This window comes from Anabrus simplex, chromosome 3 (genome assembly GCF_040414725.1).
Source record: "Anabrus simplex isolate iqAnaSimp1 chromosome 3, ASM4041472v1, whole genome shotgun sequence".
In the NCBI taxonomy this organism is placed as follows: domain Eukaryota; kingdom Metazoa; phylum Arthropoda; class Insecta; order Orthoptera; family Tettigoniidae; genus Anabrus; species Anabrus simplex.
Window position 1 is genome coordinate 514,363,222 of NC_090267.1, and position 23,620 is coordinate 514,386,841.

Below are 23,620 nucleotides of genomic sequence, written 5' to 3' on the forward strand. Positions count from 1 at the left end.
GGCCGAAATCTCAAGTGTGTCATATTTTCACTTTTAATCGCGTTTAGAAAACATCGACAATAATAATAATAATAATAATAATAATAATAATAATAATAATAATAATAATAATAATAATAATAATAATAATAATAATAATGGCTTTACGTTCCACTAAGTACTTGCACGGTTTTCGGAGACGCTGAGGTGTCAGAATTTTTTCCCACGGGAGTTCTTTCATGTGCCGCTAAATCTATCTATTACAAGAGGCTGACTTATTTGAGCACCTTCAAGTTTCATCGGACTGAGCCAGGTTCGAACTTGCGAACTTGGGCTCAGAAAGTTAGGGTCTAAACTCGCGATGATAATGTTTTCTCTACTCTACCCCAAAATCTCGCCAACGTTTTTAGGCCTAAAAACTCGCTCATCCGCTTCGTACGAGACAGGACATTTTCGGTCGTTGGGCAGAATTATACCAAATTTCTGGTCATTTACACAAAAATAGTGAAATATACGAGTCCTCCTTCTAAACGTATGTTGTTAGAAGACTTGATATGAACAGTAAATTGATTTTGTGTTATTAAACTGCGCCTGAACACCGTCCTCTAATATTATGCATTTATTCCTGTATCCATGCTCTTTGGGCTTTCTTTTTTACCGGAGAGAAGCATCACAAGTATACTGTAGTATCTGAGAATATTTACATGTAAGAATTTTAAACCTTATGTATATCCAAACAGTTTTAAAAGTCCCCAATTTACATTGATGAGTACAGCGGAGTGAGCTGCAGTGATTCTCTCGTAGACGGTGGCGCCAATGCTACCTCTAGTGATTCATTTACTAACTCTATGTTTATTGCGATGTCCAGGAACCCACCATCATGCCCGAATGAGTGCATTTACTTTTATAAACTAATCAAGACTATTACACGCCATTTTCATTTTTCAAGTAGCTACTTGCATTCCTATTGGCCAGTGTGAAGTGGTCCGTCATCTCGTTCCCGTCAATAATGTTAATCATAATCCGTTACCAACCACGACCAGATCCTATCCTAAACGTCCTCACGGCAAGAACCACTCCAGACCAATCGTGTTTCCACTCGAAACTAAATGGCTAGGACCGCTCCGCGGCTTCTAACCTAGGGGCTTACACCCCCAGACGCCCTTTGCTTGTGTCTCCAGCTATCGAAGCACCATTCACTCATTAGTTCCTAAGTACAGAGGTTGTCAGCACTGAGCACCGTTTGACAACATCCTTCCTGAGAAGGTGTGAAAGTCAAACGACAGCCGGGATGACTTAATAATCCTGACTTTCTTTTCGACATTTCGAATTACAGTTCGTAAGTTAATTTAATACAAAAGACACGCCACCATCTCAAATAAACAACGCAACTTTAACCTCAACCTCCAAGACTACCAGAAGCAACACGAAAGAACAAATCCTGAAGACAGAATGTACCGCTATGTCGCAAACAAAACCAAAAGAAAATTACAAATTAACGATGCGTTTTTTTTTATTTAAAATATTACAGTTGCATTTATTGCTATTAATTACAGCGACGACTGGCTTCCTTTGTTTAAAATTCGCATTTTTCTCTCGTGCCCCCAAAAAGAGAACATCTCCTAGAGTTTCGTGAAATCCGCGCGGACACACTTTGCCTCGAGGATGTAGATTATGGTAACCCAAACGAGCGGAAGATCCTCGGCCTCAGTAGCGGCTCGTTCCTTGATAAGGAAAGTTACAAGTTTATTTTCTAGTGCAGGGTTATAAACAATAACGACGCAATGATAATAACAATAATAATAATAATAATAATAATAATAATAATAATAATAATAATAATAATAATAATAATAATAATTACATGATTCAGTTTTCAAATCAGAAGGAATTAAAATAATACACTTACATGGTACGAACGCACACACACACACACACACACACACAAGAAATGCATATTCCAATTACAGTAACCAAAGAAATAGTGACATTCCTAGGACCAAATAATTGACAATTCAACCGTCCACCGCAGGCCTACTTCTGCCGAGAGTTATAAACGGGTTCCAAACTTAAGTATTTAGAGTTTAGATAAGAAGGATATTTTCGCCGACTACTGGGTTATGGAAATGGCTAATTACTTCAAAAGCCTTGTTGATTGTTGTGAGTGGCAGCAAGGGATGGTTATTATTGGAACAGGTTGGGAAACCCGCATTCCTTCACAAATAACTACCGTACTCCTATTGACGAAAGAAGCTCTGCACTTTGACGGCCTAATAACCCTCTGTAATACAAATAATACTGTGTTGTGTGCTGTAGCTTTATCAACATGTAAAATCGCTCTTCAACTACTGAATTAAAAAAACAGTCATGGGCCTCTCACAAGCCATGAACCCCCCCCCCCCTCCGAGTTGAGCGGGATACTTACCGCCACCACTGCTTGGCCTACATTAAAAGTCTGAGGTCGAATATCACTTGAGATCAAATGCAGATCTAAGATAAAATAAAATCATATGTTTTATTTATACTAGCGAATTCTGGGATGTACTCCGTTTCTTACAATTGACCAGTCTTAACTCCAAATTTGAAGAATTCGCATTTTTTTTTTTTACGTCCCACAGATATAGGTAAATTATGTGGCGACGATGAGATAGGAAAGGATTAAGAGTGGGAAGGAAGCGACCATGGCCTTAATTAAGGTACAGCCATGTCTTGTGTGAAAATGAAAAGCCATCTTGAGGGCTGCAGATGGTGTGCTCTCCATTGTTATAGGGAAGTGCCGTTTCGTGCTTTCTGCTCAATCTACTTCTTCTTCTTCTTCTTCTTCTTCTTCTTCTTCTTGTTCTCCTTTGAAACTGGCACTACATGTGGATTTGGCTGATTTTACGACCGAATGCCTTTCCTGATGCCAAACATCTGTGGATGTATGTATTTAATATTGCTTATCTCTGTGAATGTAAGTTGTGGTATATGCAGTAGGTATGATGATGATTATGATGATGATGATGATTATGCTTGTTTTATTTTATTGTTTCAAGGTCCCACGAAGTGATGCTCGAATTGGAACAATACATTAAAGTGCTGGCACAGTTACAATATTAAAGACAAATTTAATTATTGATAATACAGAGCTGATAGAAATTTATAATACTTTAAATCTAAAATACCATATTTTTCAAAGATAGTGTGTTTGAACCATACAGTTCAAAATGAAACCTGATAATAATAAGTTCATCTAAACAAACTAAACCCAGGGGCATTAAATTTTGTCCATAAATGTTTCTTAACATTTCATTTGAATTTATTGAAATTCTGACCACATTATGGTGCTTATTGTTTGAAGGGGCCATACATCTAGTTTATTGGCCCCTGATGAAGTAGAACACCGAATCCAAGAAACTAACCAGCCTCGACGTGACCGGAAATCGAAACCCGAGCCCTCTCAACCGAAAGCTGCTTCACTCACCATCCTGCCAAGGAATAAAGTAACTTGAATAAAAAGAGTCAAAGTACATTTATTTATTTATTTATTTATTTATTTATTTATTTATTTATTTATTTATTTATTTATTTATTTATTTATTTATTTATTCTGTAACAGCAGAAACAATTAAGTACTATTAACCTCCCAAAATATAATTTAAGAACCAGAGGACTGAGAAATATAAGAATAAATAGTTAATGTGTTCCAATAAGCGGAGACCCAGGAACGGAATGAAAGATTTAGGTACTAGCACATATTCCAGATCTTAGGGCAATGGTGATATAACTTTTCATGTGTGGCTACTTTTAAAAGCTATGAGCAAAAAAAATGTTTAAAAAATTTTTACATTTTGTTTTACGTCGCACCGACACGATGGGGTAGGAAAGGAATGAAACGGCTGTGTCCTTAATTAAGGTACATCCCCAGCATTTGCCTGCTGAGAAAATGGGAAACCACGAGAAACCATCTTCAGTGCTGCCGAGAGTGGGGTTCAAATCTACTGTCTCCGGGATGCAAGCTCACAGCTGAGCGACACTCCCGGTGCGGAAATGTTTAATCACATCGGTAGTTTTGAAATTTTTCAGAGTTACAATACGATTAGTCCGCCTCTTTGGTGTAGTGGTTAGAGCGATTAACTACCATCCCAATTCCCACTTCTGTCACTAAATTTGAAAAGTGGCACCAGGGATGGAACGCAGTCCACTCAGCCTCGGGAGGTCAACTCAGTAAAGGGGGTTTCCATTCCTACCTCAGCCATTCTCGAAGTGATTTTTCGTACTTTCTCACTTCTCCGGGCACTTAAGGCCACGGCCGCTTTTTCTTGCCTATCCCTTCCAATCTGCCCCTGTGAGGCCGCCTAGGCGAGGTACTGGTCCTACTCCCCTGTTTTATTCCCGACCAAATGTCTCAAGGCGGTATAAGTAGAATCCCTGACAGTCCGAGACAAGAACCAACAGTGGACAATAAACGGATGAAGAAATAAGGAAACAATACAACTGAGCACTCCTAGCCCTTTCCTATCCCATCGTCGTGTCGGTACGACGTAAAGCAACTGTAAAAAAGAAAATTCAACTGGGACATTTTGAAAATGTTGCAGGACCGAGATGGCCGCGGGGGAGGACGACGACAAGCAGGAAGTGTTCCAGAGCCACGTGGTCACCCTGGGGACCCCGCAGCACACCAGATCCCAGATGGTGAGTTCTGCCACCTCTGACTTTTACCGTGCTGTTCAGGTTGCCCACGTTTAATAGTAATTTACGCAACAGCTGTTGAAAGTGAGATGTTCTAAACTGTGGCCCTTGTGTACAATATTTTATTTCATACTGTGGTGAATATAATTAATTTTAAAGCAAATATAATTATAAATAATTTTGTTTCGTCGTAGCACAGATCGTCCATGTTTGATTGACGTTTTCTTGTTTTGATGTTCATGTCTTGCTATGAAAGATATAAGAGATGTGTACATGGGGTTATGTTGAAATAAAACATATCATTTAAAGATATTCGAAGCAGTGAACAGTCCACTAAGCTACTTGTTCCTATGGTCTTGCATTAATGAAGGTAATACGAAATGTATGACATATCTGTTGGAAATACATTAGTCAGTATTGTGATGGCGGCAGATTACTTGAGCTGCGAATGCTGAGACGCCAATTTTGGTGCAGATGAGTACGGAACTACGGTGCTGCAATCAGGAGGAGAATACAGTTCAACCAGGTGACCAGGTTAGGCCTAACGGGTCTAAGCACCGCTGTCTCGACCGTTGCCTACACTATAACACAAGGCCTTGAAATGCACTCATGGAAACGGGTAGCACGGCCGACTGGATCCCTCGCTGCGCTCCTTATACCGGCCTTGACAATCGCTTGTGAAGCCCACCATAAAGCTGTAATTGGAAAGTTTCACCGTAATGCCGCTGGAGCGCTGGCTTACTACCCACTGACAGGAAGCTGCATATCGCAAAATGTCGCATTTCCAGTTTTATTTATATGGCTTTGCTGTCGTAAATGTTGGCAATGTGTTCGCAATGAGGTGCTTGTTGGCTTGATATTGAGATCTGACAGTTAAACGCTAGTGAGGTTTTTTTTTTTTTTTTTTTTTTTTTTTTAATGTGGTGATTATATTGTTTAAATTGTGTTTACAAATCTTGGAATTTGTGACATTCTTGTGCACCTTTTCGTACTTGGAATTTTATGGAAACAAGAACAAAGTGTTTCCTCGCTGTAACTTCGTCCTGAACAAGGATTTTAATTTATGCGTTAATACGTTTTTTAATGGTGTGGTGATATTCGAATATATATTGCTATGTGCCTTTTTTGTATTTCGAACAGGTAAGAAAGAGTAAAGGGACACTGTCATTTCACGAATTCTCTGGTACTCTAGGACAAAACTACGGAGTGGCTAAAAGCAGGTAACACTCTCATCTTAGGAATAGAACCAGCTTTTAGGTGGTTAAGCCGTGTGCATTTGCAGAGTTTCGCCCAGACGTGCCATTTGGGCTCATCAGCTGGATTGGCACGTCCCTCCAGGACTCTGCTTAGTAGTGGCAGACCAAGCCCCGCCGTATTAGCAAATAGCGATTGCTAGAGGCATGATTTTTTCGCATTAACGATAAAAGCGACAAAAAATATTTTGAAGCGATTTTGCGATATCATTACGAATCATATGTTTCTGGTTAAGAAAATATGGACATTATGTTGGCGAATTAAAGCGATAAGGCCATTTTAAAGCGAAATTCAATTATTTCGCGATAAGCGCGATATTACAGCGAAATCTGTAGTGAATAACGAACTTGACATTTTGTTCCAAGATTATGTATGAAAAGAAAAGGAAGAGCGAACAAAGATTCACCAACAGGAAAGAAATATGTTATCATTAATGTTCTGGAAAATCTCTTTAAGACATGGCATCAAAGAAAAGGGGTTGGTTCCAGGCTTCTTGCCATACGAAATGTTTGAAATGTTGTTGTGGTGGCTGGTGATCCCACCCCAACCTGTCTCCTCACGATATTGTGCAATCCTGGAATCCCTAATGACGTCTACAAGCAGCACAATTGACTGGTGTAATTCGGCTTCGTGGTCAGGTAAAATTAAGAAAGTGATCACAGACAGTCGATGGGTCACTCGACAAGTGTTTTACGGTGCACAGCAGAGCTAAACAATTTGCGAGTGAAGGGTTATACGTTTCGGAAAGCAATATTTTAATGTGTAAACGTTGTAATGTTCGTATCGAGTGGAAGGAAAAATATACTGTCTCAAAACATTGAGACAGTAAATTTAGCACTCCAACATTGAAACGACAGGCAACAATAAAGCTCTCGTTAGATATGCAAAAGAAAGCTAAGAGTGAATAACCAGAATTTATTCACGAAACAACAGTGATGCTACTTAAAACCAACATCCCGCTGGAGAAGGTAGACGACCCTGCACTCCAGAAATGGCTTCAAAAGTATGTACCAGGTATTTACAGTATATCAATTAAACCTCCACAATCAACGATCAGTGATAGTAAGACTACGTTTCCTAAGATCTCTTTCTGATAAAGATATTTTTTTTCTATTGGTTAGGATCTGGAGACCTTCCCACAGCCAACCAACTAAGGAAACAACGATTAATTTCATTAAAGCGAAATTAAAGCAATACGGCAATGTCTATTTCGCGAAATAACGCGAAAATTAGTATCCTTCTCGCGAAATCGTTCAAAAATTAATGCGAAAAAATCATGCCTCTAGCGATTGCTAACCTGCTAAAGGAGAGTGAAGCCTCCGTTTCCAAAAATATATTACTCCCCATGCGCTAGGTCTGCCACTGCTAAGCAGAGTCTTGGAGGGGCGTGCCAATCCAGCTGATGAGGCCAAATGGCACGTCTGGGCGAAACTCTGCAAATGCACACGGCCTAACCACCCAAAAGTTGATTCTATTCCTGTGATTTTAAGATCTGCGGCCGTGAAAGCCATTTTTGATACTCTCATCTTAGTTTTCCGTTTCTACTTCGGGTATTTACCTTCGTTCGTGCTTTCTTTCTCTCTTTCTTACTCTGTTTACCCCTCCAGGGTTGGCTTTTCTCTCGGACTCGGTGAGGGATCCCACCTCTACCACCTCAAGGGTAGTGTCCTGGAGCGTGAGACTGCGGGTCGGGGGATATAACTGGGAAGGATGACCAGTACCTCATCTAGGCGGCCGCAACTTCTATGCTGAATAGGGGCCTTGTGTTGGGGATGGGAAGATTGGAAGGCATAAACAAGGAAGAGGGAAGGAAGCAGCCGTGGCCTTAAGTTAGTTACCATCCCGGCATTTGCTTGTAGGAGAAGTGGGGAAACTATGGAAAACCACTTCGAGGATATCTGAGGTGGGAATCGATACCCCCCCTCTACACAGTTGACCTCCCAAGGCTGAGTGGACCCCGTTCCAGCCTTCGTACCACTTTTGAAATTGTGTGGCAGGGCCAGGAATCGAACCCGGGCCTCCGGAAGTGGCAGCTAATCACGCTTATAAGGTATTTTTACCCATGATTTTTTTCATAGAATAATCCTTTAGGTGGTGTCGTATTTGCCATATGACAGCAACACAACACATTTTCATCCAAGATAATCTGAACTTTAACATTTAAGCATTGACAAGTAAGAATCACTACTGCTATGACGGTAAGGCCAACGTATGAAGTGTTGTTAGCTGAGCAATGGGTCCGATAACCTAGATGTTAGGCCCCTTTAGACAACAAGCATAATCATCACCGAGCAGAGAACAGTTTACAATTGATTTACTCAAAATACTTTTCTCTCGCTGAATTTTTATTTAAAATTCTTCTTCTTCTTTCGCCATTTGTTTTACGTCGCACCGACATAGATAGGTCTTATGACGCCGGTGGAATAGGAAAGGGCTAGCAGTGGGAAGTAACCGGCCGTGGCCTTAATTAAGGTACAGCCTGATGTGAAAATGGGAAATCACGGAAAACCATCTCCAGGGTTGCCGACAGTGGGGTTCGAACCCACTATCTCCCGGATGCAAGCTCATAGCTCACAGCTGCACGCCGCGCGGCCAACTTGTTCCATCCTACTGCATTTCAAGTAAAAATTATTGTCTGAATTTAGCACGGTCAACTTGCCCGGTATTTAATATTCTAGTGAAAAGTATGAATGAAATGTAATCTGAAACTATACATATCGTCGCTTCACCGGTAAAACGTTGTATTCCACAAAGTTTTTCCTATCAATTATTCTCCTTAAGACTGGTCACGCCTCCCAGCCACGCATGGATATGGAGTCCATCGGAAAAAATTTTGTTATGTTCATTTTCCTATGCCCATGTGTAAAGGAAAATTATCCTTACTGTACCGTTCTATAGGAATGTGTGTTTGCATTACGTATTTATTCACTCCTAGTGTATAATGCATGTAAGGTTCATTTTCGTTTACTCGTCGGCATAGGAAAACGAACACAACGGACATTGTTCTGATGGACTGCGTATCCATACTTGGCTGGGACGCGTGAACAGTCTTAAGGAGAATAATGGACAGGAAGAGCTTTGTGGAATACAACGTTTTACCGGTGGAGCGACGATATTATAATTAAAATTTTAAAATGTTTGAGTCAAAATATTTATGTTATGCATACAACGAATATGAAAAAAGTAAGACTTTTATGTTTTGTCTAGTCCCCTTCCTGAGAGCAGCGCTTAAAGAATTTTAAAACTCTTATTGAACAATGACTCTTAATCTCAATATTAACATCAGAAGACAAAAGTATTGTGGTAAGTTCTGCTATGTGTCTAAATGCCATGATAATAAAAACTATTACTATTATTCCTCACAATTAAGGAACGTCAGTTGGACTACTTCATCCTCCGCAGTTTCATTTCACGACGTTATTTTAGCACATGTCAATGAATGTAGCCTTTGGGGTTAATCATTTTAACAATATTAGTCAATGTAACATACTGCTTTATTCCCTAAATTAAGATACATCGGCAATCAGAGTCAATATCAGAACGTCAGCTGGACTAAGTCATCTCCCCGCAGTTTCATTTCACGACATCATTTTGGCAAACATCAACTGAAGTAACCTTTAGGATTAATCATTTTAACAATATTAACCTATGTAACATTCCCCATAACTCTAAATTACGATAAATCGGCAATCAAAGTCAATATATTTTCCATAAAGAAGTACGCATTTCTACCGTAAATAGGTCGGCCGCCAGCGCCACGTGTCGTGCTGTGTAACTACTCCGATTACAGTGCGTGGACCCACCAGGATCGCGTTTTTGCCCCCTTGTGTTCGCATGGCCATATATGTCAATAAGTAAATTATATCCTAAATAAACAGAGCTGAATGTTTTTGCGGGTATTGACAGTACTTTGTTTATAGTCATTGGCTTCGTTAGCTTGGAACTGAACTTTCAAAACTTTTATTTTGAGAGACTTGCCGGGCTGAGTGGCTCGGACGGTTTAGGCGCTGGTTTTCTGACCCCAACTTGACAGGTTCGATCCTGGCTCAGTGCAGTGATATTTGAAGGTGCTCAAATACTACAGCCTTGTGTCAGTATATTTACTGGCACGTAAAAGAACTCCTGCGGGACGAAATTCCGGCACCTCGGCGTCTCCGAAAACCGTAAAAGTAGTTAGTGGGACGTAAAGCAAATAACATTTTTTTAAATATTATTTTGAGAGGCTGTTTATCAAGTTTCAAAACGTTCTCTCTTCTACTAGAATGGATCGAAGCAATGTTGTCTGCTAGAGGTCTCACAAATTTTTGGAGTAGAAAAGGAGGTGATTTGTCGCCTTTACACTTCCTACACTAAATTTCACTGATGAACATGTCTTTCGGAAAATATATACACTTTTTAGTTACTCCTTTCGGGGCAAGTACTGCACACCAGAGTTCGTGCACTGTAGTAGTGCCACAGACGATGATTTTGAGTATCTGAGGGCTCCTCGATCTTGAAAACGAATGAGACACAATGTTGGACTTTCAGTAGCTGGAGAAGAGATATGTTCTAAACAGCCTTCACATTCCTGCCACACGCACTAAGTACAATGCTACCGTAGCTACAGAAATACCAGGCATTTTAGCCGCTGATCTTTACAATCTAGTATTGTTCAAGCAGATTTACCTTGCAAGGGTTTTGTAATGATACACATTATGTGCTCTGAAAGCTGCGGAATTTGCACATATTCGCGACTTTCATGCGTTCTTTTTCATCCATCTGGGACTCTCTTGATTGTAGTAAACTGGTTCGTACAGTATTCTCTTCATCCCCCAGCTCAACACTGACACGTTTTGATGCCGCATTAATCCTAGTATGGAGCGTTATTTCGACTGCATCTTAGGTAGCTGAAGAAGAGCTCGGATGTTATAGCACGTTAGGTTCCTCGTCAATACATAATGCAGATGCATATTTATGAGGTATTTTACGCAGACGACAGTGGACTGGGTAGTCAAGATCAATGCCTGATAATTTCCCTCATGAATCTTTTCACTTTCTCTGAATGCATTTGAATTTTCTTAATATATGACAGGAAATCATAAATTAACCAACTGAGGCGTTCACTTCGGTGCTAAAAAATGCTCGTTTGTTCACATTCCTGGAATATGTAGCATGTGAGGTGCTGCAGACACCATATCATAAAATGCTCCATAAAACACATGGTTTATTTTAAACTTTGTCTGTCTTTAATGCTCTCGGTACAAACCAGCTCCATACTTCTCAAAACAGAGATTGTTTCAGGGGAAAATGCAATATCTTTCGCTCTTGCTACATTGATTTCCTCCAAATTTGTTGGGCAAATTACTTTTTAGGATAGTTTCCTTACCGGTTTCATAATTGAAGATTTCTGATTTTAAAGAGGCCTCTGAAATGATAGCCGGTCACGGTAGCATTATTTTTTTTAAAAAGTCCAGTGACAAATTTTGGGATCGCTCGATTTTTATGACGTAACTGGGACCAAAACTTAGGACCAGAGGCCTAGTTTCATCAGCTGTAAGTCGTATCTCATCCGTAATGCTTCCTCTGTATAATGTTTCGAACATTGAACATTCACTGGAATCTTGTGAAACGAAATTCCACTACCTTTAATTTCTCGTGAATAAACCATTCCTGGAATTGCAAGTGCTTAACATCAGACGAATACACACATTCACAACCAACTCACTTAATAAACACGTTTAAAGGCGCGAACCTGCTAGACAGGGGTTAAGAAAGCGATCCTAGCGGTCCGGCATTGAACTTCAACGTGACCACATCAATAGCGTTTTACGGGTTCTACTTCAAGCCCTTGTATTATAATGTAGGCAACGGTCTCGACCCTCTTATACTGCCTGCTCTATGCCACTAGTTTAACGCAGGAAGGCGCGAATACCAGTATTTCTTCAAGTCGCCGTAAGAGTGCAGTAGTAGACGCACAATCTTCGCTGTCAGTGTGGGTGTAGCACTGTGTTATTGGTGCATGAATGTGTGTGAAAAGCTGAGTTATTTCGTACAATGAGTAAACGTGTCTGGTCACTTCCTTTCGTACAAGAGATATTTTGTCTAGAACTGTGAAATGAATTAATATGTTAAGCTTATAGATATTTCAAAAGTGATTTTAAGGTGTTGGTACTTGTTTCTTTCCGTTTGTGCAAGGTATATTTTTCGTAGAACTGAAACTTCAGATTCTTTCCCCAAAATATTCAACTGTTATGTACCATTTTTCCAATCTCGGCAAGGTTGTTCGCAGCCAGAAAAAGATACGACTCCATGAAATACCGTCTGGAAGGAAATTAAGAGAAAAGCGGCTGTCGGCTTGATCTAGTCAAGGACCTAATAAAGGAAGGAATTGGATATCCTCAGATTACTCACGCATCTGTGCCCTTACACCTTATTTCAGAAGGTGATAGAGCCTCCGTGCCTCAGGCAGAAGCTCGCCGGCCTCTCACCGCTGGGTTCCGTGGTTCAAATCCCGGTCACTCCATGTGAGATTTGTGCTGGACAAAGCGGAGGCGAGACAGGTTTTTCTCCGGATACTCCGGTTTTCCCTGTCATATTTCATTCCAGAAACACTCTTGAATATCATTTTATTTCATCTGTCATTCATGAAACATTGCCCCAGCGGAATGGGACAGGCTTCAGCAGCCGGCACAATTCCTATCCTCGCCGCTAGATGGGGGCTTAATTAATTCTATACCCTACCTCATAACGATAAGGTTGTATACGTTCAAAGATATATGTAAGTAACAATTAAAGAATAGGTCTTTGTTTGTAAATTATAATTGAATGTGGTATCAGCTACAAGTGAGTTGCATTTCGAAATTGAACAGAATCAGTGACATGTGATAGCGATGGATGCGATGATCGGACGGTCTCTCCCCCGGTTTGGAGGTCATCCTTGGCTGGGGGGGGGGGGAGGGATGTCCGTTCATTGTTTCCAATCGGTCGTGTGGAGTTAAATATATTCGATTTACTGTAATTAATAATCCTGGTCGCATGTGAGTGCAATGGTCGCGGCGGGCGGACCTTCTCCCCCTCCTGGTGGGCGGTTGTCCCTGACTTGTGGGGGGGGGGGGCCTGCTCGCTGTTTTTATAAGAATGTGTAATATGTATGTGGTCTGCAGTATATACTAACATTATCTAACTGTTGACGAATTTTAAAATCTTTGAATTTTTGTGTATCTTGCTTTCGGTTAATGGTTTGTTGGCTTGGAGTACGTTCAATTTAACTACATGTAATGTTTTAGATTACAATAAACGAATACGCTCTCCCCAGTTGGTGGTCATCCGTGACTGGGGGAGAAGCGTATTCATTCATGCCATACCCTTTCTACTTCTACATTCCTTACCCATATGTCATAGGGGACCCACATCCAAAAGATCCAGAAGATGCAGGAGCCGAAGCCCATACTGTACGGCCAAGAAAAGGAAAGAGAACGAAGCTTAAATTGAAAGGCCGAGAATAAAAATGAAAATGGAAGCTGAGTCACCTCAAGTACTCCTACCTAATAGGGCATAGGGCCCAATGACACAGAGGAAAAGCCATGCTACTTGGTGACTAAGGAAAAGAAAATAAAGTCCCAACAGGGTACAAAAATGTAGAAAGTAGAAAACTTGGTCACCAGCAAAGGAAGTGAATATGGGAAACGAGGGTACACACTAATGCGTTCTTACTTTTTACGAAGTTCCCACATGGGAAGTTATATTAAGTCCACAGACCGCCTAGAAAACTTACATTTTAAGTCCTAACACAGAAGAAAGAAAACACTACATCAAATTTCGGAAACGCAGATCGACCTAACCGTTACATGTTAAAGGGGAAAGCTGAAATCTTTCCTTTAGCATATGTAGTTAAAGTTTATATAGTTAGATGAAAGTTCTGCTTTACCTGATGTTGTCGCAGCCTTACGCCAGCCGCACCGGGCATCCAGAGGGACACCTTCTCCAGTGAACGTAGCACTCTGTAAGTTTCTTCTGAAGTGTCTAGGCTCAAAACTCAAGTGCATATAAAGTGGTCTGGCTGACCGCTCTAGAACAATGATGCCATGCCTTTTGTCATTGGTGGAATCTTACGCCATTAGGGAGAAATCTGACTGATCGATCCAATTGCAGACAGTGTTGACAACTCAAAACATAAATGAAAAACAATTGAAGGCGATCAGGCTATCAAACCTTAAAACATGAACATTCTCCATCAATTTAATTACGCTACAGAACACTAGGTGACTCTAGAATATCACTAGTGAAGACATCTAGTCAAGATACATTTAACTGCAATGCTATGTAAAGTTTCACATAGATTCCAGTGTTGTCATTGATGCGTCGGAAATTCAAACTCCAATAGCTGTTTTACTAATGTTGCAATTATTATTATTATTATTATTATTATTATTATTATTATTATTATTATTATTATTATTATTATTATTAGACCGTATTATTATTTTTGGATGCATATTTTTACAGAAAAATAAAGTACTCAAATTATATTACTGTTATTATTAGCGTGTTTAGTTACTATTCTGCAATATAAATGTGCAATTCGAAAAATACGAAATATTCTGTACAGTTCCTCGATGTTATCTTCTAGCTCGTTGAGGTCATGATTGATGAATTAAATACATAATAAATAGATACATCAATAAATAATATTATCTTAGCACGCTCATTTACAGAATCCATTATCATTCTCCACACGTTCGTTTGTGTAACAAGGAGTGGTGCCACCTGTTGCACGCAGCAGTGTGAGAGAATGTTACACTGTCACAAATATACGTCCCTGAGATCACACTCTGATATCCTACAACGAAGCATGATGCTCGATATAATTCCCTGGTTTATTTTAAGAATTAGTTTAATATCAAAACAAAACAAACACGTGGTATGTGGTTTATATCCCCCGTAGTGAATTGAGAACACCATCTCCGGAATGAGCCACCCGACCTCGTGGCCATGTTTTTAAATTATAGTTCTGGAACATGATCATTAAGGGGAGGATAAGATTGCATTTAAGTGGCGAGGTGCACAGCGAAATTCGCAATTATCTCTGTAAGCTGATTTTCTGCCCTTTCTTGTGTAGAAGTACAACACATTTCAAAATATTGTTTAAACTTATTTGAAATCAAATACCAAACCAACTTCTACAAAATATTCACCTTCTTCTTCTTCTTCCTCGTGGTATTGTCCCGTTGGTCCAAGGTCTGCTTTGTGCGTCAACGAACCCAACTTTGCACAGTTATGTGTGTGGTTGGACTTCAGACCAATGTATTTCTATATGCAGATAATGTCTTAATTATATTGTCTAGAGCTAATTTTACAGCTATATTAATTGACATTTCAATGAAATGTATTCCAAATCATTCTCAACAGAAAGCCGAAGCATCCAGATAGCCAAACCCTACATCACGAAATAAAACGTCTAGTCCAGAATGTTCTTGAAATAAGACGTAAAACGCATTTAGGACAGCCTATAGAGTCGCCCTACCGAGCTCGATAGCTGCAGTCGCTTAAGTGCGGCCAGTATCCAGTATTCGGGAGATAGTAGGTTCGAACCCCACTGTCGGCAGCCCTGAAAATGGTTTTCTGTGGTTTCCCATTTTCACACCAGGCAAATGCTGGGGCTGTACCTTAATTAAGGCCACGGCCGCTTCCTTCCCACTCCTAGCCCTTTCCTGTCCCATCGTCGCCGTAAGACCTATCTGTGTCGGTGCGACGTAAAACAACTAGCAAGAAAAAAAGAGTCGCCCTAATCCTAGTAAATCACTCATTTCGACTCTTTGACACTCATTTACAACTTGCCTCCAGAGAGTGGGCCGTTGAAAATTCTAATCGCAGTTTTCGGTGAATCGTTGGGAAGTTTCTTCACAGCTTCGACAAGTGCTATAGGTGGTTGTTATGTAATGGAAGAGTTCCCATAAAAACCAGGGTTGAAGTATAGAAAACTGTTGTTCCGCTAGCCACGCTATGTGGGCGGTTAACAGAATAAAAACACAAAACTTCGACAGTCAAGATGCATACACTGGGCTTGTCGAGAGGAACCTCACTGAAAGATCAAGTGCGGGGAAGCTTCAAGGTTGCACTCATCACTGAAAAGCTCAAGGTGGTTTGGTCATGTAGCATTACGATCAAAAGAGGTGCAATCCTTTCTGTATTCCCACTAACAAGAGAGAACGTGGTGAACATCCGTATAACAACTGTCCAGAAAGACACGAAGATATCTCAGATCTCTGCACTAGAGTATGATTCCAGTGTATGGGCACCTTACCAGGATTATTTGATTCAAAAACTTGAAAAAAATCCAAAGAAAAGCAGCTCGATTTGTTCTGCGTGATTTCCGACAAGAGAGTAGCGTTACAAAAATGTTGCAAAGTTTGGACTGGGAAGACTTGGGAGAAAGGAGACGAGCTGGTCGACTAAGTGGTATGTTCCAAGCTGTCTGTGGAGAGATTTCCGGCTCCATTGCTAAATGGTTAGCGTGCTGGCCTTTGGTCAGAGGTGTTCCGGGTTCGATTCCCGGCAGGGTCGGGAATTTTAACCAACAATGGTTAATTTCGCTGGCACGGGGACTGGGTTCATCATCATTTCATCCTCATCATGACGCGCAGGTCACCTAGGGGCCTCAAATCAAAAAGACCTGCACCTGGCTAGCCGAACATGTCCTCGGACACTCCTGGCACTGAAAGTCATTCACCATTTCATTTCAGTGGAGAGATGGCGTGGAATGACATTAGTAGACAAATAAGTTTGAGTGGTGTCTTTAAAAGTATGAAAGATCACAATATGAAGATAAAGTTCGAATTCAAGAGGACAAATTGGGGCAAATATTCATTTATAGGAAGAGGAGTTGAGTAAGGGATTGGAATAACTTACAAAGGGAGATGTTCAATAAATTTGCAATTTCTTTGTTACTGTTTAAGAAAACGCTACGAAAATCACAGATAGAGCATCTGCCACCCGGGCGACTTCCCTAAATGCAGATCTGTAGTGTTTGATTTGATTTGACTGAAGAGTCTTGGGCAGGAAACTGTGGTGTCTCATGATTTGAAAAGCTGACCCCGCGTAACTGGCACAAAACGGGGAAACAGCCCGTAGAGTGGCTCAGATGATAGAGTGCTTCCTCAGCCCAAGTTGACGGGTTCGATCCAGGCTCCGTGCGGTGATATTTGAAAGTACTCAGACACGTCAGTCATTTACTGGCACATAAAAGAACTCCTATCTGACAAAAACTCCAACACCGTCGCTTCTAGGATAACCTTTAACAAAAGAAGTCGGTGTAACGTAGAAGCAATTACTTTGTTATTATTATTATTATTATTATTATTATTATTATTATTATTATTATTATTATTATTATTATTATTATTATTATTATTATTATTATTATTATTATTCAGGAGAAGCTAGACAGGGGAAGAGAAACGAATAATCTTTGTTCTCAGTAGACAATGTTTTGTTGGCACAGGTTGTCCGCTGGATGCGCAGCAACCTCCTCCTCGTGCTCACAGTGGCCAGCGTGGTTTTGGGCATGGGTATTGGCTTCTTGGGCCGCCTGGCGCAGTTCTCCGACCAGTCCATCATGCTGGTGTCCTTCCCCGGCGAGATCCTCATGCGCCTGCTCAAGATGTTCATCCTGCCGCTCATCGTCTCCTCGCTCGTCTCAGGTGAGCGGCTAGTGCTCCTCTCTTACACTTAACCAAGCAATACAGAACAAAAGAAAACCACGCTAAGTAGTAGATTATCGTTAAATAAAAACAAACTGTGGAGCATAACAGCAAAGAAAAAGTTATACGCCATAAGTTAATGAAAATTATTCCAATATAACAATATGAAGAACATGAGCATAATAGAAGATAAGACATGAGAGGAGGAAACAAATATGACGTCAAATAAGCAGAAACATACATCGAAAATAGGTTCAACCATGTGATTGATTGATTGATTGATTGATTGATTGATTGATTGATTGATTGATTGATTGATTGATTGATTGATTGATTGATTGATTGATTGATTGATTGATTGATTGATTGATTGATTGATTGATTGATTGATTGATTGATTGATTGATTGATTGATTGATTGATTGATTGATTGATTGATTGATTGATTGATTGATTGATTGATTGATTGATTGATTGATTGATTGATTGATTGATTGATTGATTGATTGATTGATTGATTGATTGATTGATTGATTGATTGATTGATTGATTGATTGATTGATTGATTGATTGATTGATTGATTGATTGATTGATTGATTGATTGATTGATTGATTGATTGATTGATTGATTGATTGATTGATTGATTGATTGATTGATTGATTGATTGATTGATTGATGTGAAAATACGTGCAAAGAACATTATTTTATGTTGAGGAACAGGCTTGCAACACTATTGTGCCTTATTCCTGTGACCAATGACGACAGTGACCATTTTAGAGATTTCTGGTATTTCGTCTTACACGAATCTAAGTAATAAAGGTAAGCTTCTATTTCTTTTGAGTGTAGATTATAAACAGATTATTAAAATTAATACGGAGAGCGATTGTGGTAGGAATAGATACTGTAATACGTCCTGAACGTCGGAGAAAATGTAAGCCTGGTGAAACTGAGAAATGGACAGAAACTGTTGAAGTCCAGAGAGGCTGTTTTACATTTAACAGTTATTTTATTGTTATTTGGCTTAGCAGAACTACTTTAGGATCTATGATTGGATTATTGAATTGCCCTGGGGGTCAATTACGGATTGAGAGACTAGTTCCCCTAGGAACACCACTGACACCTACACTTTCTCACTCCCCGAGAAGGAAAAGTACCAATGCTCATCTCCCATTGACATCTCATCGACAGTGACGGATGTATTGTTCTTGTCATCAGTTTTCACTGAGGAAGGTACAGTCACTCTAGCGCAGAGTCACGGACATTACCACTAATACGCTCGAGAGAGAGGGAACGAGAACAAGATATATTACTAATATAACAACTCTGTCCCAATCCTCGTTTAAATCTCTCATCATGGAGTAATCGGTATAAAAGCTCAACGAAGGCAGCAATGGTATATAAGTTAACCAAAGCCATCGGATGTACGAATAATAGAATTCGGAAACAACAGACGTTGGAGCTTTAAAAATAAAAATAATGGCATTTATAAGTTTCCATCCACAAAATAATCAAATAATTTCCTGGCTGGACTGGTGTAACACTTGGAAACTCTTTCATGAACTATGATTTTTTTATAATCTTTACTAAATCAAAGTTACTACATTTTTGATGTACTTCTGATGAAACTTCAGCAGTTCCAAAATCACCTCATGTGTCAAGGCCGTATGTATGTATGTACGTATGTATGTATGTATGTATGTATGTATGCATGTATGCATGTATGCATGTATGTATGTATGTATGTACGTATGTACGTATGTATGTATGTATGTATGTATGTATGTATGTATGTATGTATGTATGTATGTATGTATGTATGCATGTATGTATGTATGTATGTATGTACGTATGTATGTATGTATGTATGTATGTATGTATGTACGTATGTATGTATGTATGTATGTATGTACGTATGTATGTATGTATGTATGTATGTATGTATGTATGTATGTATGTATGTATGTATGTATGTACGTATGTATGTATGTATGTATGTATGTATGTATGTATGTATGTATGTATGTATGTATGTATGTACGTATGTATGTATGTATGTATGTATGTACGTATGTATGTATGTATGTATGTATGTATGTATGTATGTATGTATGTATGTATGTATGTATGTATGTATGTCCAACCCGCCTACCGTTTCTTGACGGGTTCGGTATGAAGTAAGATAAATCATCGTAGCGAGCTTTCACGAACGGATTCTCTTCCAGACGTCATCAGAGGAATTAATGAGATCAATGACGTGATATACGATAGGAGGAAGGGCAAATAGCCTACCAAGCGATCTCTCAGGGCTTAATAAGATCAACAACGCCATACGCCGTTATTACATATGAAGACTGCGGAGAGGTTTGGAGCTGAATCCAGAATTTTGGCACATAACCTAAGGATTATACAGTTTTCGACCAGTGGGACTCGAATCGGCTAACCACGGTGTCAGACCTGGCGGGCAAGTATTCAATTTACTTTCTTGACCTTATCCCAGGTATTTCCGGGGTTGCCGAAGCGACTGAGGCTCATTTTGGTTTTAGCTTACTCCCAGCCGCCAGATAATGTGTGAGTCCGCACGGAAGCCAAAGAAGCCGGCAGAGGACGCTAAGGTGGTCCTCTGGGAGCCAGAGTAATCTCTGTCTCTCTTCCCCTATTTTTTGGAGGGGAGCCGGCAGGTGGCCTCCATGGGGGCGGAGGACTTCTCCACCCTCCCAAAATTAAAAGAAAAGATGAAAATCTCAAGCCAGGATTCGAACCGGGAATCCAGCGGCTACGCCACTGTGCTAATGTCTGAAGACCGTATTTTACTTTGAATTGTGCAGTAAACTTCATCCCTTGTGTTCTTGGCAGCTACCGTCAGTAAGACTGTCTGGTAGTAGCCGACTCCTCGGCTGAATAGACAGACCAGTGGCCTTCTGTCCAGAGGACTCCGCGTTGGATTCCTGGCAACATTGGGGATTTTAATGATTAATATTTGGCTCGCGGACTAGGCCTACGTCTTTTTGTCATCAAAACACTCCTGCAACACAGACAACGTACTGTATCCTTACGGGATTCGAATGGACGATCCACGCATAATAATGCCTCCACGTAACCTGGTAACAACCAAGGATCAGACTATAGTGAAGAGCGGCCCGAGCTTCGAACGGCTCCCCTCCCACTTGCCTCGGCAGCTCGAGCACTTGGGGGGTGGTACGTTCGCAAGAAGAAAAACAAATACTTATGATGGAGCCTTAGATAAGTACGAAAGTAGGATCTCAGGGTTCAACTGTCTACTGGATACTGCATAGTACTGCTAAAAATGACAAGAACTAATTAATTTATTCAGAATTATAACATAAAAGAAAACAACCCTTTACAATGAATTTTCTGCATACGGACGAAAAAAAGAAAGGCAATGAACACTTTAAATTCGACTCGCCTGAGGGCGTTCATCTAGCACAAAGGTACAATTGAGGGTTCGCGACTAATATCGACTATCCTTCCCTCATTTATTTCGTACCGTTGTCGTTAATTTTATTCTTCTGTCGATCACATCGTGTAATATGAGACGATGTCCCCTTACATAATACATTCTATTCTTAGCACGAAATTAACCGGTCCCTACGCTACATAATTGACATATTAAACAGATATTTACATAATACGCAAACAAAAACACACGCCACTGAGATGAACTCCGGACTCCCTAATCTGGCACCAAGACGAACAACGTTGAACATCGGTTCTGTTTGAACTCAAAGTGATGCACACTAAACACTAAACAAATCATATGTACACATCATATAAAAATGGGGCCATTCCTGTAAGAAAAACATGGTTATCAACATCTTCTGCCCCAGCGCAAGCTTAATGGAAGCTCGCACAAGGCGGCCCACTCTGACCTAGGCTCGAACTGGACGCCTTCCGACTGAGAGGTACATGTCTGAAAATCCCCAAATTATCTCCGGTCTCATACTACCGGATATTGGAGGGGATCCATAATCATTTATTAACTACCCTCTAAATCACCGTGATATTATCATTTACACAAGTGCTCTTAGCCGAACCATTTAAAACAAACAGGCACGGTGTGAAACCCAGATCTACGAGTCTTTAACTACAGTAACATGGCACGGCCGCTTTGTTGCGAGGGGAGAGAAGCAAAAAAAGGGAAGGTCATTCGCGCTACTGATGTCACTCATTCATTGACTACGCATGATTCCTGACCCCTCTCAATTACAACGGCCAGCTCTCCTTTCCCGGAGACACATATTTCTGGCCCACTTCATTTATTTATTCCGTCTTAGCGCAGAATTCCCAAGAAATACTCATTTATTCTCTACCCTCTCATTCTTATCGTTGAGCGCCGCATGGAGGCAACATTACATCCGAATTATCTCATCGTAAAACTATCTGGGCATTCGGCCCTCTCATTACGTCTCATATCGCGTATCATACTTCCTTGGGCATAAGACTCTCATGATTCCTCTGTCGACCCTTCTCATTTTCTTCGCTCATCGCAAAAAATATGTATATTTTATATTTTGACCATACATTAAAGACTCCGCCTCTCTGTATCTCACCCTGGTTACAGATTTTAAAAAAACTCCAGACAATTCTGGTCAAATGATCAAGAATCACAGGAAACTTGCACATTGTCCCTCAAAAAATTTACCTACATAACACAGTTCTGTACCTCTCTCGGTCGGGACGTCCTCTCTCTTGCTGTCCATGCCATAAGTATACGTATAAGCTACGCATGCATCGTCTAACTGACCCATGAGCTCCCCCAGCATATACGATAGCCATATTGGGCATTAACTAACCACCTTTGGATATGGTCTTCCCTGCTCATCGACACTATTGTTCCCACCACCCTTAGGGGAACTCTAAATACTCTTCTATCCTTGTTTCCCATACTTGCTAGGATATTATACATATTACTAATAATAACTCCTCACGAGAAACACTAATCACTAAGGAAGAAATAGGTTGTCCAGAGAGTTAGCTCCCTTGAATTTACGTTATCATGATAAAGAACAATAAAATTTCCATATTAGGACATGCATTATTTACAACGTTTAAAAGCTCATCCTATGACCGGGTTATACATTACCGTGCTAAGAATTTATATATGACATCAACTCATCTGTTTGGTGGACGTGTTTTTCCTTTCACGGGAGACGCATGGTGGAGCTTACTGTCGCATCACCTCGGCGCTGGAAACGAGCGTGTTGTCCTTCGACCCTGGTCTGCACAAGTCCTGGTTTGCCCGTTCACTGCTACAATCTTAAAGTAATCCAAAAGGGTGACACTCCACAACTCGTCACACCTTCCTCTGTTTACAGCGGCACACGCACAGAATTTACACAATGTATTTTCTTAAGCAGGTAGGTCGTTCTAATCACACGCGGCGCGCGTTTACAGCATGAATCGGGTGACTCACAGTACTTGAGAACCCTGACTCAGAGTAGCGCTTCGGATTATACCAATTTATTGATACCTGGTACTCATTCAGGCCGGCATTGTTCATAGCCGACTCCCGCTACTCATTCAGAAATTATGCTCGCAGCCTAATTAATTGACACGCGGCACTGAGACATTTGTCTAGGCTCGCTTGGCTATTACTTGACTTCCCACCTACACTTCACAAGGCTCTTATAATTCACGGCCACGACGGACACAATAACTGTGTCTTAGTAAGCGGCCAATAGATTGCGGACGGTAACTGTAAAAACTGGAACACAACGTCACACACTGTCCTCTCTCAACGACCCTCTAGGAACTGTCTTCAGCGAGGGCCAGCCCAGCCTTTATTATTTTCACGCCGGAAGACTGGGGGCGTAGGCATGTCACGGTTTATTAAGGACAACAGCTCCTTTCATCTCGGGAATTGAAACACATTTAAATGGTGCGTATTGTAACCCTCTACTTCCTCTTTCATTTGAGCCAGGTGTGATCGAACTGCGTTCGGCAGTTCTCACGTAATTAGGCTCCCGCCATTAATTATTTCATTAGCGTCCCTTGGTGGGTGGAGTCACCTTTGAGCGC

At 40.5% G+C, this 23,620-nt stretch overlaps 1 protein-coding gene across 1 annotated transcript in view; it reads left to right on the forward strand.

Moving 5' to 3' along the window:
- Positions 1-23,620, forward strand: part of LOC136867494 (excitatory amino acid transporter) — a 149,660-nt gene that overhangs the window by 40,387 nt on the left and 85,653 nt on the right. Inside the window, exons 3-4 of the mRNA XM_067144701.2 lie at positions 4,557-4,653; positions 17,384-17,582. Coding sequence (XP_067000802.2) covers positions 4,557-4,653; positions 17,384-17,582 — 296 coding nt within the window. The remainder of the gene's footprint in view (positions 1-4,556; positions 4,654-17,383; positions 17,583-23,620) is intronic.